At 40.7% G+C, this 17252-nt stretch overlaps 1 protein-coding gene across 1 annotated transcript in view; it reads left to right on the top strand.

The window, feature by feature from the left end:
* CSMD1 (CUB and Sushi multiple domains 1) overlaps positions 1–17252 on the top strand; it is a 1645367-nt gene that overhangs the window by 1500790 nt on the left and 127325 nt on the right. The window contains exons 47-48 of the mRNA XM_040490416.1: positions 5049–5195; positions 10142–10330. Coding sequence (XP_040346350.1) covers positions 5049–5195; positions 10142–10330 — 336 coding nt within the window. The remainder of the gene's footprint in view (positions 1–5048; positions 5196–10141; positions 10331–17252) is intronic.

The raw sequence follows: 17252 nt of genomic DNA, 5'->3' as shown, positions 1-17252 counted from the left end.
GTGTGTGTACACATATTCCCCACTCCAGGGGCTGTGTGTGTTTGTGTACATATTCCAATCCATTGCTGGATGTAACTAACATCCTGACATAATTACCTTACATGTGTTCGTGTTCCCTTGTCTCACTGTCGTTGGATTGGAATTTAGCTGACGGTGCTTCTTCTGCTTCCAACCACAGCAACAACCTCATTACCGGTATCTGTGCCTAGGTGCTTACAGTTTGATCTCCCAAAAATAGGGATGAAGCACACCCATTACCACAAAGTAGATAATAGAGATAATATCAAAGCTGCTGCTAACAGAATTATCCGAGAACCGTGGTTAGGTTTGTTCTAGTCTCAAACATTTGACTATAAGATGAAAGGAGACAGTTTTATATGAAGATTTTATTAAGTGTTGACCTTTTTGTTGCATTGAATGTCATATTTAGTGCATCTCTCTGTTATCTCTCTTTCCCTCTCTCTTTCTTCTGTAAGATAGTGGCTTTTTTATGGCTCATGAGTTGTGAAAAATATGCTGAATATATTGATTTTAAGATTCATTATCCCAGGAGTATATTACTTTCTGTGGCTCCAATAATGGATATTCCTCAATTAAAGAAATAAATAAAAAAGATTTAATCATTGTAGAACTCAACTGAGAAAGGTGTCAACATAAAGATTGGGGTGTTCACTGGTAACACCCTTCATCGCTTCCATGTTGGTGATGGAAACTGCTGCTCTTCCTTGTGGCTCTGTGTTCTTCTCCACGTGCTGATTGTGGAGGTGACTTTTTAAAGAAGACTCCTTGAGAAAGCTTGTTACATGTTAGGAAGGAAGAACCGATAGAAAATGAGGAAGAATGAGATGTTGGATTAAGAATACCTGAAACTTGACTCGAGTTCTGTCATTCAAAGTGTCATGTTAAAATTTCATGAATTTCCTAGTGTTATTTTATTTTAGAATATGTATTATCCCTTTAAACAGCAACAACAAAAAGCCAGCACCCAAACCCATTACTGTCTTCTTTAATTTTAAAATACAGTCATCCTTTTATGGGACATCTTCCAGGAAACTGAGAAGGAGCATTTTATCTGATCCGACTTTGCTCTAGTGACACTGAACACTGCCCTGATCATCTCTAATGTGCTAGGTTTTTCTACTTGATGACTAAGGCTGTCATCACAAAGTACCACAAATGGGGGGCTTACGCAGCAGAAATGTATTGTCTCCTGGTCCTGGAGGTGAGAGGTCTGGGATCCAGGTGGGGGCGCTGCTGGTTTCTCCTGTGAGTCTCTTCTTGGCGTATAGCCTCTGTCTCTCCCTGGGTCCTCCCCTGGTCGTCCCGTGCCTGTCTGTGTCCACATGTCCTCTTTGGACTTCAATAAGATTAGATTAGGGCTCATTCCAGTGTCCTTCCTGAACTTTAAAGTTCTCTCTTTAAAGTCATTATCTCCAAACATAGTCACCTTCTGAGGTACTAGCAGATAGGACTTCAACATATACATTGGGGTAACACAATTCAGTTCATAACGGTTTTTTTTTTCTTCTTCTTAATAATTTTAACTGCTCTGATTGGCACTTACACAAGAAGTGAAGTTGTAGGTTCTCAGTCCCTTTGCACGAATAAAGATGCTGCATAAATCTCAAAGTGAGTCATGTAACCTGATGAGATGGGGACTACATCTAGCAGCGAGGGCCACATTCTCCCACTCATACGTAGTGAGTTTCCTGGGAATGGGCCGCGCAATGTAGAAGGGCCAGAGATGTCAGACTATGAGGGGGCGTTGAGTTCACCAGCAGGGATTGTTGTAGATGACTCCCTGGAAGTGGGAATACAGCTTCTGTATCCAATAGAGCAGTTCCTCTCAGGAAGTATCGTGGCGGCAGGGCTAATGGTGGTTGACAATGTACCGCACTTGTTTCTGTTTTTCTTAATTTAATTAATTTTTAAAAATTTACATCCAAGTTAGTGAGCATATAGTGCAACAATGATTTCAGGAGTAGATTCCTTAGTGCCCCTTACCTTACCCATGTAGCCCATCCCCCCTTCCCACAGCCTCTCCAGCAACCCTCTGTTTGCTCTCCGTATTTAAGAGTCTCTTATCTTTTGTCCCCCTCCCTGTTTCTATATATTTTTGCTTCCCTTCTGTTATGTTCATCTGTTCTGTGTCTTAAAGTTCTCATATGAGTGAAGTCATATGATATTTGTCTTTCTCTGACCCATTTTGCTTAGCATAATACCCTCCAGTTCCATCCATGTAGTTGCAAATGGCAAGATTTCATTCTTTTTGATTGCCGAGTAATACTCCATTGTATATAATATACATATATATGTATATATAATGATATATGTATATACATATCTATATCACATCATTCTTTTAATTTTATTTTTAATTTTTAAAAATTTACATCCAAATTAGCATATAGTGCAAACAATGATTTCAGGAGTAGATTCCTTAGTGCCTCTTACCCATTTAGTCCATCCCCCCTCCCACAACCCCTCCAGTAACCCTCTGTTTGTTCTCTGTATTTATGAGTCTCTCATGTTTTGTCCCCCTCCCTGTTTTTATATTATTTTTGCTTCCCTTCCCTTATGTTCATCTGTTCTGTATATTAAAGTCCTCATATGAGCGAAATCATATGATAGTTGTTTTTCTCTAATTTCTCTTAGCATAATATCCTCTAGTTCCATCCACATAGTTGCAAATGGCAAGATTTCGTTCTTTTTGATTCCTGAATAATACTCAATTGTACATATATACCATCTCTTCTTTATCCATTCATCCCTTGATGGACATTTGGGCTCTCTCCATACTTTGGCTGTTGTTGATAGCACTGCTATAAACATTGGGGTGCATGTGCCCCTTCAAAACAGCATACCTGTATCCCTTGGATAAATACCTAGTTGCACTTGTTTCTATTAACTATGTGTTAGATAGTAAGTTTGTTTCTTGAATATTTAAGCATTTCAAATGTGTGGGGCGCCTGGGTGGCTCAGTCAGTTGAGCGTCCAGCTTTGGCTCAGGTCACGATCTTGCAGTTCGTGAGTTCAAGCCCCGTGGTGGGCTCTGAGCTGACAGCTCGAAGCCTGGAGCCTGCTTCAGATTCTGTGTCTCCTTCTCTCTCTTCCCCTTTCCCACTCATGCTCTGTCTCTCTCTGTCTCTCAAAAATGAATAAATGTTAAAAGAAATTTAATTGTTTCAAATGTACAAGAAGGTGTACACATATGGACTCATTTCTTAATGTAATTAATTTTAGGATTTTGTCAAAGTTACCTTAGGCTCTGGTTTTTTAAAGAGGCCAGGAGTACAAAGAAATTTAGGGCAGAAGACATGAATAGACACTTCTCTAAGAAGACATCCAGATGGCCAACAGACACATGAAAAGATGCTCAGCGTCACTCCTCATCAGAGAAATACAAATCAAAACCACACTAACATACCACCTCACACTGGTCAGAGTGGCTCAAATGAACAAATCGGGAGACTACAGATGTTGGAGAGGATGTGGAGATACGGGAACCCTCTTGCACTGTTGGTGGGAATGCACATTGGTGCAGCCGCTCTGGAAAACAGTGTGGAGGTTCCTCAAAAAATTAAAAATAGATCTACGCTATGACTCAGCTAGCACTGCTAGGAATTTACCCAAGAGATACAGGAGTGCTGATGCACAGGGGCACTGGTACCCCAATGTTTATAGCAGCACTTTCAACAATAGCCAAATTGTGGAAAAAGCCCAAATGTCCATCACCTGATGAATGGATAAAGAAGATGTGGTTTATATACACAATGGAATACTACATGGCAATAAGAAAGAATGAAATACGGCCTTTTGTAGCAACGTGGATGGAACTGGAGAGTGTTAACGCTAAGTGAAATAAGTCAGGCAGAGAAAGACAGGTACCATATGGTTTCACTCCTATGTGGATCCTGAGAAACTTAACAGAAGACCATGGGGGAGGGGACGGAGGAAAAAAAAGTTACAGAGAGGGAGGGAGGCAAACCATAAGAGACTCTTAAGGACTGAGAACAAACTGAGGGTTGATGGGGGTGGGGGAGAGGGGAAAGTGGGTGATGGGCATTGAGGAGGGCACCTGTTGGGATGAGCACTGGGTGCTGTATGGAAACCAATTTGACAATAAATTACATTTTTAAAAAAAGGAATTTGGGGGCCCCGCCCATATCCAATACCACGTGTACCTCTCCTACAGGAAACGGTATTGTGAAGAGGGGACATGCTTGTCCCATGTTTTATGGTTAATGCTCTATCTCTGTCCATCTATCGGTCTGTCTCTCTGTCTCTCTATCTCTCTGTCATCTAACTATGTATCTCTATCTATATCATCTCCTATCTCTCTACAGACACACATACTCTATCTTCGGTCCACTTTGGAATTTTTACACAATTGCTATCATATTTATCTGCAAATAGATTTCTTTAGTCATCAGTATGCTGTTTAAAGAATCATCTATGCTGATCCCTGTTACCTAGTTCATTAATTTCAAATGTGTATAGAATTCCTTTCCATGGCACTTTAAATTATTTTCTAAAATTCCAAAGTATTAGTTAGGATGTAGGTTTCCCCACACAGAACAAAGGTTTGGCTGTGGAAATAATACTCGCGCACAGGTGCTGAAGTTTATAGAAATATAAGTAAATCCTCAGTTTTCCTGGATGTTGCCAAATTATTCTCCAAAGTGATTCTACTTCTGCATCATTGCCCGAAAGTTTCTATTTCCCCGTACATTTACCATACTGTCAATACAAATGATGATAAAAATTACTTTTATTCCAGTCATTCCTGCTTTATAGGCAAGGTTCATATGATCTATGTGTTATGTGTTAGAAATGTGCAAGTATTTTGATTGGCTCTTGCTTTTTGTTTGTTTTTTAATCAGGGAATATACTTGCTGCTTTATTAATTTGGAACTCTGTGTTTGGGAAATGAATAGCTGTGTATTGTACATTTGGACCCATAAATTTAGTAAAAAAGCTAAAGGTAGTCTGCATTTTGTAGGTGCTAGCTCGTACCTGAACTTTTTTTGTCTTTCTGTTTCATTTAGGTTCTTCTGGTCAAAGTCCTCTGTTAGTGGTCTTAAGTGGGAACCACACTGAACAATCCAATTTTACAAGCAGGAGTAATCAGTTATATCTCCGCTGGTCCACCGATCATGCAACCAGTAAGAAAGGATTCAAGATTCGATATACAGGTTAGTAAGTGAGGTTTAGTTTAGCAGAAAGGTGTTTTTAATACAAGTGGTCTGCATTAGTTAAAAAAAAGTAATTTAGAGATTTGTAAAGTAAACCTAATCCCCAAAGATAAACAATTAACTCCCATAGAAACAATATGATGGGAAACTGCTCTGAGAGAGACAGATCTCTAAACTACAGTCGGGAAAACAAACCATTTATTGATTAATATTGTTTTTATATTTTTATTTATTTTTAAGAGGGGGGAGGGGAAGAGAGTCGGGGAGACAGAGGATCCGAAGCAGGCTCTGTGCTGACAGCAGAGAGCCTGATGCGGGGCTCAAACTCATGAACCATGAGATCGTGACCTGAGCCCAAACCAGGCATGTAACCGAATAAGCCACACAGGCACCCCTTGTTGAGTAATATTTTAAAAATTATTGCTAAAATCATAAAACCTTGAATTGAATTAGGGAAAGCAAAGGCATTTTCTCTAAAAGATAAAGTAATATAATATAAACTAATGTAAAAGTAGGGTTAAATGCTAAGGAAACAAACAGGAAGAGATATTCATATTGCTACTAGTTTTATAAGTGGTAATAATCTCTTAATAGCATGTCTTATTATTGATTATCTATCTGTATATCTCTATATACTTGGAGACTCTATTCACATATATATACATATGTATATGAACACTTACAAAATTAATACATGTTTGCATATGTATATTTATTTGTCAACATTTAAATCATTTTGTCCTTTACCCATGTATTTTAATTATTCTCTGCCTATGTTTTTCATATTAAGTCAGTCAATATATTTATGTACACTAAATCCTGCATACGTTTGTAATACGACCTAATACCTAATGTTTATACTGTCCTACCGAAGCAGTAGACAGACAATTTAAATTCCTCATATATTTTAATTACTAAGAAAAAAGCGTACGCTTTTTTCAGTATCTCACTCCACCATATCCCATGGTGATAACTGAGGTACATTTCCCTAAGGAAGAAGCCCGTTAGACGCATTCAATTGAGCGATGATTCACCAGAGGATTATTGATTCCTATGTTGGTATTTTACGTGGTCAGTCTGAGAAACCTCCTGAAGGGGGAACAGCAAAAAGTCATAGTAGTTTGGTTTTTTTTAAGTCTGTTTATTTTTAGAGAAGGAGAGCAGGGAAGCCAGGGAGAGGCAGAAAGAGAGAGAGAGACAGAGACAGAGAATCCAAGCAGGCTCCACACTGTCAGCACAGAGCCCAATGTGGGGCTTGAGCTCATAAGCCATGAGATTATGACCTGAGCTGAAGTCAAGAGTTGGGCACTTAACCAACTGAGCCACCCAAGTGCCCCCAAAAGTCTTAGTAGTGTTTAAGATTTCAGCTCTTTTGTTGGGAGCTATGAAATCGTAAAAAAGTATCAAGATTTGAAAAGGCTCTTGATGTGCAGACAGTGGGCCTGAAACTTCCTTTATGAAGTTTCATAAAATGCACCCAGACCTCCGTTTCTTCCCCTTTCTCTCCAAGTAGTTACTCAAAATGCTTATTAACAAAGAGCTCACCATTGAAATTGCTTCCACTGGAATGAGTTACGAGAGTATTAGGGCACTGACAGGATTTGTGCTCGTCATGTTCCTTGTTTTGAAAACTAAACACTGAGCCCTTTAGAGTTGCCTAAATGTATTTCCAATGTGCAAAAATGGACAGTGCAGGGGAAATCATAGTGAACATCACCTGTCTCCTTCTATCTCTGGCAGATTGCTTAGTAGCATGGTGATAGGACTGTACCTTGAATTCTGTCTTTCAAAGGATATTTTAATTCATTATTGAGCCATAAGTTCTCTGTTAAACTGTGTTCGGGGAGTAGGCAAATGGAGAATTTCAAAGAAGGCTGTAAATTTTTGTTTTGTCAGTGGGTACGTCATCTGACAGATGATTTTCACAGATTTGGTGATTGAGTTACTTCTGCTAGGGGTTCATCACCAGTGGTTCTAGAGCAGTGATCACATGAGCGTTTCTCTGAAATATAGCAGCATGGGCCGGGGAGTGCCAGCCTGTAATAGGACCACACATCGTATCTTGAGCCTCCGTCTGTCTCACACATGTGACGTATTGGTCATCCAGACACAGGAGCAATACAAGTGATCAACACAGCTTGAAACTGAAAGTAAAAAGGACAAAGCAAGTGCTGTGCAAGGTGGCTCTAGTCAGTGCAGTAAGGTGTGCTGCATCCGTGCACAGTTAATAATGGGCCTTCTGTACTAAATGAAGCCTGTGAGCGTCTGTGTTGGGATAAAGATGCACACTGGGTGCTCATGTACCCAGAAGTCCCCAGATATCTAACTTGCCGTCTTCTCCCATAGTGGATGCCGCCCTAATTTTCCAACAGAGTTTGGTGATTGAACATTATGTCTTTCTATATCCAGGAATCAAACAGGCAGGGCCTCATGCCCAAATCTTTCCCTTTTCGGTGCTCTACACCCCCCGCCCACTGCCCCGGGACCCTCCATATCTTGTTCTAGGTGAGTGAGGAAAGGAGATATTTTGAGAGTCTGGCAATAGAAAAAAACATAGTAAAGAGAAGAGAAAATGGACAGTTTTCAGACTCTACGGAGTTAGACAATCTTGCGCATTATATCCCTTAACAGAATGAACTATGACAAAAATCACAGGTAATATGCAGTGAATTCTGAGGTCTCCCTGTCCCTTCAGGGACATATCAGATGTTATCTCATCTCTACCGTTGGAACAGGGTTTTACAGTCTGCACCTTCTTCCTATAAATTATCTTTTTGTTTTGTTTTGTTTTTGCAGCTGAAGGCCAGGGTGTCTTATTCCTTTTCTAAAATAAACATCTCTGTTGACTCAAAACTTACAAAATTTAGTGTAGAAGGAGGACATGGAAAATGGCATGGCAAATAGGGCAGTGAATCACAAGTTTCTCACAATAGTTAGTGAATCTTAACTTAATAAAAAAGAGTCCATTAAAAAAAAATGAAATGGTATTTCAGACGATGATCCAGCTGAGAATATTCTCTGAGGATGCTTCTCACAGGACCATGGTTGGACACATAGACATTGCTTCTGGGCAACGCTATGATATAAAACCTTCAAAAAGTTGCTTCTGAATTTATTTCCAGGGAAAGGTTCAACATTAAGCATTCAGACCTGTATGTGTGTTCTTTATGGAACCCCCACAGGGAAGGAGGACATTTAAACCTCTTCTTTCAAAAGGAAACACATTTCCAGAACTTCACTACTTTCTTTATTTTATTGTTTTAATTTATCTGAAGGGACTTAGGATTATACGCTGCAACGAAACTGGTCTTGTAAGAATAAGAATACATTCTTTCTCTAAATGAATAAATAAGATGTCAGTCTTCAGCCTTTGAAATGTTATATTCTGTGTAGGTAAGACTGTTTTTTTTAAACAAATGCTTGTCCTCCATTTTAAAAAAGTTCCTTCAAAGGCAGTGATTAAGGCTCTTGTAAGATTTTTATTGACCTGGAGTAGTGCATTTTCTTCAGATTGTATTCGAATCCCATATGTTAGAATATGTTAGAAAGAAGCTTAATGTCTACGTCACTGTGCAGTGCACAAGACCCACTTAGCCACAGTGACAAGGAAAAAGTTAATAGCTGTAATTGCAGAATGTTACAACCTTCTATTTTCTCCATTTTAAGGATACTTTTTTTTTTTTTTTTTGAGAATTGTTTTGTTTCACATAAGGTGGCCAGTACTGGACCTTACCATTTCTAATTCTGGTGGTCAGTAAGCTTATTTAAGTGGGTTAGCTTCAAAAGGATGAGTGAGGGAATTCACTTTGATTTTTCCATGTATTTCCTTACAATATTTGAGCCAGAAAGTCGAGATCTCCCTTCACTCTGGGTAGCAATTGCAAGCAATCTAAACTTCAAAATAAGAGATGGAACCTTGGCTCTGGGCTTTGGGGAATTTGTTGTGTTTTTGTTGTTGTTGTTGTTGTTGTTTGTTTTTGTTTGTTTGTTTGTTTAGACTTTATTTTTTCAGAGTAGTTTTAGGTTCGTAACATAGCAAAACTGAGGAAATGATACAGAGACTTCCCAAGTACCCCCTACCCCCACAAGCACAACGCAGGCCTCCCCCGTTATCAACATCCCCACCACACGGGGCATTTGTTTTAATTAGTGAACCTACGCACACATGTCATTATCACCCAGAGTCCGTGGTTTACGTCAGGGTCACCCTTGGTGTTGTACGTTCTGTGGGTGTGGACCAATGTATCCCGGAGTGTATCCATCATTACAGTGTCATACATGGTGGTCTCACTGCCCTAAAAATCTTCTACTCTCCACTTGTTTATACATCCCGCTCATTGGCCCTTGGCAACCACTGACTTTTTAGGGTCTCTCTAGTTTTGCCTTTTCCAGATGATCACATAGTTGGGATCACACAGTACGTAGCCTTTTCAAACTGGCTTCTTTCACAGAGTGATACGCATTTAAGGTTCCTTCATGTCTTTTCATGGCTTGACGGTTCATTTCTTTTTGCTGAAGGATATTCCGTTGTCCGGATGGACCGCGGTTTATTTATCTGTCACCTACTGAAGGGCCCCTTGGTTGCTTCCAAGTTCCAGCAATTATGAATCAAGCTGCTGTAAACATTTATGTGTAGGGTTTTTTGGATGTGTGCACATACATTTTTAAGTTCTCTGAGCGAGAGAATTTTAGTTTTGTAAGGAACTGCCACCGTCTTCTGAAGTGGCCATTTTGTATTCCCACAGCCAACGAATGAGACTTCCTGTTGCCCCTTACCCTTGCCAGACTTTGGTATCTGGGGATGTGTTTTAGACCAAGTCGACATATTGGTGCTGATTTCCCAGTACTTAAACAATAAAGATACCTCGTGTATATTGCTCTCACCGAGGGAACTGCAGCAGTGCCTATGTATCTGTTTACATCTGTGTGTGTTTGTGTGTCCCTAGCACCCTACTGCAGCCTGACCCACACTCCGAAGAATGGAGGCATTTTCAACAGGACCACGGGGGCGGTTGGAAGTCAAGTGCATTATTTTTGCAAGCCTGGGTATCGCATGATCGGCCACAGCAACGCGACCTGTAGACGGAACCCAGTTGGCATGTATCAGTGGGATTCTCTCGCCCCGCTCTGCCAGGGTAAGAGATGTGCTTTTTCTTCCCCCAACTCGAATTAAATTTAGTGGTCTTATTTTCACCACATTTTGACAATTGCTGAAGCGGTGACTATGGCTAAAAGGTAAGGAAGAATGGAATATGGGTTCATAGAAGTACAAATTAAACTTTCCACGGACCAGGCAAACATTTCTGACATTTACACTAGGCTTGATTTAGCTTTTTCCAGCCCGAGTTCAGAGGACGGTTGAACAGTCACTAGATGCTGTGTAGAGTTATCCTCATCCTTACTCGTACCGCATTTTGAAGTAAAAAATACGTTATTCAATTTAGATTCAAAAGAGTTTTTCTTGACAGTTGTATTAATTAAAAAATCAATTACTAAAGCCCCCTTTTTAAAAAATTTAGATTAAAAACCCATTCGTTGAGCCATATGCCGTATATTTCATTTTCTTTTGGTCATTTGAATTTAGGGCTTATTAAAGTTGATTTCAATATTTCATGCCTTTTTTGGTATTTTATCTGTCGTACGCATAAAAATCAAATTTCAAACAAGTCATTTTCATTTTAATTGAAGGCTTTGAAGTCATGAAATTTTCATAGTTTTGTCTTATCGAGATTTATATTCATAACGAAATATATTGGTCTTTGAGAGCTAATTATGATTTATGAATGGAGCCTCATATTGGTTTCCTTTTTTCTGTTTTTTTTCATAGATATTAGACTTTCTGGTATTGCTCTGTGAGACAATAATGGATATTTATCACACTAAATATGTGTCCTTGACCACAAGGAGTTAATCAGACACTTAGCTTGCATTATTGATGTTCTAGCTACTGAAATTCTTTGTAAATAATAAGACACACACAAAGTTCTAACAGCTTCTTTCATTAGGAATGATGATTTGGTTCTTTAAAAGAGTACTTTTTCTTTCTTTCTTTCTTTTTATTTTTTAAAGAGTATTTTTTCTTCTTTCAAAAGAAGTGATTCTCATTTTCTTTAAATGCTCTGTTACTCTGTCTGTGACACAGATTCTATTGCCCAGAGTGTAGCCCCGGGGGGCTATGTGTCATTAGCACAGGGAAAGAATGCACGTGGCGATAGTCGTGCCCGAACCCCCAAAGCGGACAAGGAAGGGAGGGGTGGATCAGCATGGGCAGAAATTCCAGAATCAGGACCTCTAGAGTCTGAGTCACAAAGGAGAGCCCAGGTGGAAGCTGCCGTCAAAGTAAACAGCACTCAAAGGCACGGGGAGAGACCTTGGTGTGGTGAGAGGGACACGGGAGGGGCGACACCCCAGGCCTGGGCGGGTCCATCTTCCTGCTCTGTGAGGACTTCTGGAAACCCCTGTGTGGCTGTACACGTGGCTGCTCCAGCCACGAATGGCCGACAGGAAGAGGACAGTGTCTGCAGGCTGTTTTGCTGATACGCTGTGACCTCTCTCTCCGGCTTCCATTTCCTCCCTCAGCGGAACTGTTCGAGGCTGAATTAAATGACGCAGAAACAGGGCACCAGAGGCCAGATCCTTCGGGAATACGTGCTGTTTGGGCTGAGGGACCTGAGTGAAGGTGATCGTGCTGTGTGTTGCTTGCATTGTGCAGGACCCAGACGCAATGATGCTGCGGTGTGGGCTGTTGGAATCCCACAACGCACTTGGTGGTGGGAAATCAGATCGTCTTCTTTGAGATTTCTTCTGGGAGATCAAGGCCCCAAGTGATTGCATTCTCCATGAAGTATCATCTTCCTCCCACAAATCCAGTTTTCTACACTTTTTATTAAGTCTTCTGTTAACCAGGCAGTCAGTATGATTGTGGTCTTTCTTCCTAAACTATGACTTCTAAAACCTGGAGGGCACTTAAGAATAATCTCCTGCACTTTACTTGTGTTAAAGTATTTGGAACTGAAACACATAAAAGGTAATGTGACTTCTCAATAATCATAAAAATGTTGACCCAGAATCCAGACCTTCTGCCCAAACTTCAGCACTGGAATCAAATTGTTTTCTGCTGAAAGGACTTCTATTGTAAAAAGTCTTGCGGGCACCGGTTCTAGAGGTAATCTATATTTTTGGTATTTGATTTCATTCACTCTGGAAGCATCTTTTATCTTTTAGTCATAGGTATCTAAAATTTGTGCAAAATAGCACCTTAATTATAATAACATACAATATATTGTCATCATATGTGAGGCTGTAATATTTAAAAATAAAAAACCGTGGTAGAAAGTATGCTTTTTGAGGGGCACCTGGGTGGCTTGGTTGGTTAAGCATCCTACTCTTGGTTTTGACCTCTCGGTTCATGGGTTCAAGACCTGTGTTGAGTATGGAGCCTACTTGGGATTCTCTGTCTCTCTCTCTCTCTCTCTCTCTCTTTCTTTCTCTCTCTCTCTCTCTCTGCCTGCCCTTACCCCGCTCACACTCATGCACCCTCTTTTTCAAAATAAATAAACTTTAAAAAAAAGCTTTTTGAAAGACATTTAAATGATGCAGTACAATTATATAACGTTTTTATCATTTAAAAATAAAATGAAATCTTTAAAATAAATAGTAGAAATGATTTTACAGTTAAATGAAGGCCACTGAGAAAGGATCATAAAATTTTGAATAGAGTGAGCTTTGTAACATATATTGGCACTTTCTACCCTAAAGGTCGTTTACTCATGATTCAAGGGCCATTAGAGTTGATTTAGGTGAATTTAATATGAGACATAAGTGTGTAATTGTTAACAGTATTTAAGAGGGGCCAATTTGATGTGTTCAGCATTAATTATTCCCTTTCCTTTTGTTGCTTATAGAATTTAAAACTTTCACATAATATAAACACTCACTTGACTTCATAGAAAGCCATTGGCTTGTTTTTCATCTAGTCAGGTGGAGACTTTGTGGATTATTCCTCTCACATATTACATCGTCTACTCTTTTCTGTGTTAGGCTAAGAGGAGTCTCCTGTCCACCCACAATTGTTGAGTATTTGTTTGTGCTCGGCTGTAAGGAAACAAAATGAATGTTTCCTCCCTTCAAGAGAATCACAGCCTAACCATGAAAAGAGATTGATAAATTATGGCAATTACCATCACATATATCATGACCTAAGTTATATATCATTAATTAAACAGCATCCTCCTTCAGGTGCATATAGAAATCTTTTTAGATGGATGCCTCTAAAAAGTAGGATCAGAGAAAACTTACCAACAATTGTAACATCAAAAAGATTGTTTTAGGCTAAATTTGAAAATACTTGAAAAGTAAAACACAAGATTATCCTACATTTATTGGGATTTTCCTTCAGTGTTAAAATACAAATACTAAGGGAAACCTATTTTCTACTTGGTTGTTGGTATTTTTATTTATTTATAATTTAAATTTACAGTGGGAAACATATTCTATTTAGAGAAATTTTCACTTTCAGTTTTATGATAATTGAGGATAATTTCAAGTTTTGTTTTTTTTTTTTTTTAACTAATATTTTGGTCCAAAGAGAGTTAATATAGAGGTGGATTATCGTCATCTAACAATCCTGAATTGTTGACAGTTCATCACTGTAGATCATGAAGTTAAAGACTGGGTGAGCTTTTTCTTTAAAATGCTCTGAATTCTGGGGCGCCTGGGTGGCGCAGTCGGTTAAGCGTCCGACTTCAACCAGGTCACGATCTCACGGTCCGTGAGTTCGAGCCCCGCGTCGGGCTCTGGGCTGATGGCTCAGAGCCTGGAGCCTGTTTCCGATTCTGTGTCTCCCTCTCTCTGTGCCCCTCGCCCGTTCATGCTCTGTCTCTCTCTGTCCCAAAAATAAATAAACGTTGAAAAAAAAATTTAAAAAAAAATAAAATAAAATAAAATAAAATAAAATGCTCTGAATTCTATTCAGGAAAACAACTTGCACAAGCATAAAGGTACACGTTTTTACCTCCAGAAACTACAGAACTTTCAAACACGCTCTTACAAATTGAAGTAGATATATAGTCATACCATATATGTTTACACAACGAGTATACAACTCGTGACATGTCTGTTTTCAGACAGACGCAGAGTGCTGCTCATCACGACTGTGTTTGTAGCTCAGGGTCATAGATGGCAGGAGTAACACCTAAGACAAGCATTAAGGACTCTACACCCACTTCCAATTCAACCCAAACATGTCTCTGGATTAGGCACTGCACGTACCGAGGCACATTCCCGACCCTTCAATCTCTGATGGTCCAGCGGGAGGCACAGATTTGGGAGTCAGTAAGTACAGTTCAGTGTGGCATTCAGCGAGAGCAGATGTGCACTGAGTAGGAGTCGTAGCGAAGACCAGGGATATTTTTCCCGTCACTGGACACGAGGGTTGGAATTTGCAGGGAGTGAGGAAAACACGGAGCGGCAGGCAGGGCCCCGCGCAGAAGGCCTGCAGGTTTCTGTGGCCTTCACGGCCTCCCCTGTGGTTGATGCCAATGTATTGGAGAGCTGTGGGCTCTGATCACAAGGTACAGTCATACCTGCGTTTTAGAAAGACGGGTCTTGTAGTCGCCTGGCGGCAGGTGGGACAGAGTCTTGTCTGGGATCCAGGGGGGCCTAGAAGTCTGCCCTGTGTGCGGGGCAGTGGTCGAGTCCTTGGAAATACGGTGGAAATAGGTCTGTGAGGAAACAGGTAACTGTCTTCGTGGCAGAGCATGTCAAGGGTTGGGAAGAGGCGTCTGCCACGCCCTGTATTTTGGTTTCCTTTGCTGGGAGTCTTGCAATATGACTCACTGCATATGGGCCCTGGGAGGGAAGGAGGCTCACAGGGCCAGTTGTGATGTGCTGCCTGCCGGGTGGCTGTGGGAACGCCGTGCCCCAGTCCAGGCTGGCGCTCCAGGAAGACTGAGTCCTACCCTTACCAGCAAGGGTGCCACAGTTGCATTCATTCAAGATATCGGGCACGTCATTGTTTGTTTTCCACGAGAGAAGACACTACTCTAGGCTCTGGAGGGACCAAATCAAATGAATAAAATTATGCCTAAAAAGTGCACGTGCTGTCGTAAGTTTCAAACTGAATCACCTCCACCACAGAACAAGCGCTATCTGAGATGTGGAACCGGGTGGCACATTGCGTCACCAGCGGCTGTAAATCCTGTAGCCCACCCTATCAGAGGTCTTGGAGATAAGTGGGAACTTAATTAGTGGTGCGAACGTTGAAATATTTTAAGACTTCTACCAGATTCAGAGATCATCGGGTATTTTCATTATTCTTATTTGAAAATGGTGGACTCGGGACACCTGGGCGGCTCAGGCGGTTGAGCATCAGACCTCGGTTCAGGTCATGACATTGCAGTTGAGGAGTTTGAGCCCCGCGTCGGGCTCTGTGCCGACGGCTCGGAGCCTGGAGCCTGCTTCAGATTCTGGGTCTCCCTCTCTCTCTGCCCCTCCCCTGCTCGTGCTCTGTCTGCCTCTCAAAAACTAAATAAAGATTTAAAAAAAAGGTTTCTCAGTGATTTGAACAGCACTCCTTTTAATCTTACAGAAGAAGAAACACAATTTATACCTTTCCTAACTTCATGATGGTATTGGTCTCTTTAATTTTTCTAATTGTCTACAATAATACATGTTTACTAAAATATTTAACACTTGCGTTTTGATAAATAAGCAACATCCAAGCCTGGAGTGTTGAGGTCATTCCCTTCCAGGTCCCCAGCTGCTGACCCTGTAAACTGTATCTGTGCTGTGGTCCCCAGGGCACCCAGCCAAACGCTTTTGTCACCTATAGCATTTGGTAAATGTTTTGAATGTCCCAAGTCCATAAATCTATGACCTTATAAGACATGCATTCGAGAGTGATTTTTTTTTCCCCCTTTAAAGATGACCTAATGCCAGAATCGGTTTTGTTTTCTCCTGTTTTCGCTGACTTTTTGCCAGTGGCATCTTAGATGCACAGAATTTTCAGAGAAAAAAACGTCCCTGATGTTGTGAGAGTCCTTATCACTCTAAACCTGTTGCCTGCAAGGTAAAGCGGGAATTTTAATATCTAGCTCTCAGGATTGTTGTGAGGGTTAAAGAAGTAACTTAGAATCAGTCTTCACCACTTGGGTCAGTGCTATCTTATTGTTAGGTCTGGAAGAGGGTGTGAGGGGCCTTCTCCAGGCTTAGCCAGGATCCTGTGACTCACAAGAGATTGAGCCAAGGTCACAGCTCTGGACTGTCCTCTCCCGGAGCGGAGCGAGGCCTCTTCCAAGATAACATAATGGCTTGTAATTAGCATTTAGAAAATTCTGGACAGGATTAAACAAATAGTGGGGATCACCTGTGAGTGAAAAAAAAAAAAATGCGGGAGGCAAGATGTATTTATTGGTTTCAGAGAACTTCAGGTTGTGTTTCTCCTGTTGCCCGACCTTGTAAATTATTTTTCTCAGAAAATCTGTATTGGTTCATATCCTCCCTGATAAAGTCAGCCATATCTTCTGTCCTTCAGGCTTCATTTCCTGCCTTAAAGCAAGAAACTCTGCCAAGCAGCTGTTTCCATTATCAATACACTGATCTCATTCATCTTGAAGGGAAGCCTGAATTAGAACTGAAGTTTTCTGCATTATCTCAAAGGCCCAGGTAAACTGGTGCATCGCAGGGAACTGCTTTCGGGTTTCCCCTGTTCAAGAGAGAGAGCAGCTCCCAGCAGCCATTTTGTGTTTTCTTCTTTTACATAATATAAATTTTATGGTAATTCTTTTTGTTCGTTTCAAGTTTTTGTTTAAATTCAAGTTAGTTACCAGTGTAGTACTGGTTTCAGGAGGAGAATTCAGGGATCCATCACTTACCTACAACTCAGCCCAACAAGTGCCCTCCTCAGCCCCTCCCCCATCTGGCCCCTCCCCCGCCCACCTCCCTTCCAGCATCCCTCAGTTTGTTCTCTATCACTTGGTCTTTTGACTCTCTCTCTCTCTCTCTCTCTCTCTCTCTCTCTCTCTATCTTCCAGTTTTGACTTCACAAACAGAAGCTTA

Source organism: Herpailurus yagouaroundi, unplaced genomic scaffold (assembly GCF_014898765.1).
Source record: "Herpailurus yagouaroundi ecotype Mexico unplaced genomic scaffold, PumYag 181, whole genome shotgun sequence".
Classification (NCBI taxonomy): domain Eukaryota; kingdom Metazoa; phylum Chordata; class Mammalia; order Carnivora; family Felidae; genus Herpailurus; species Herpailurus yagouaroundi.
This window is presented reverse-complemented; position numbering and strand designations above follow the sequence as displayed.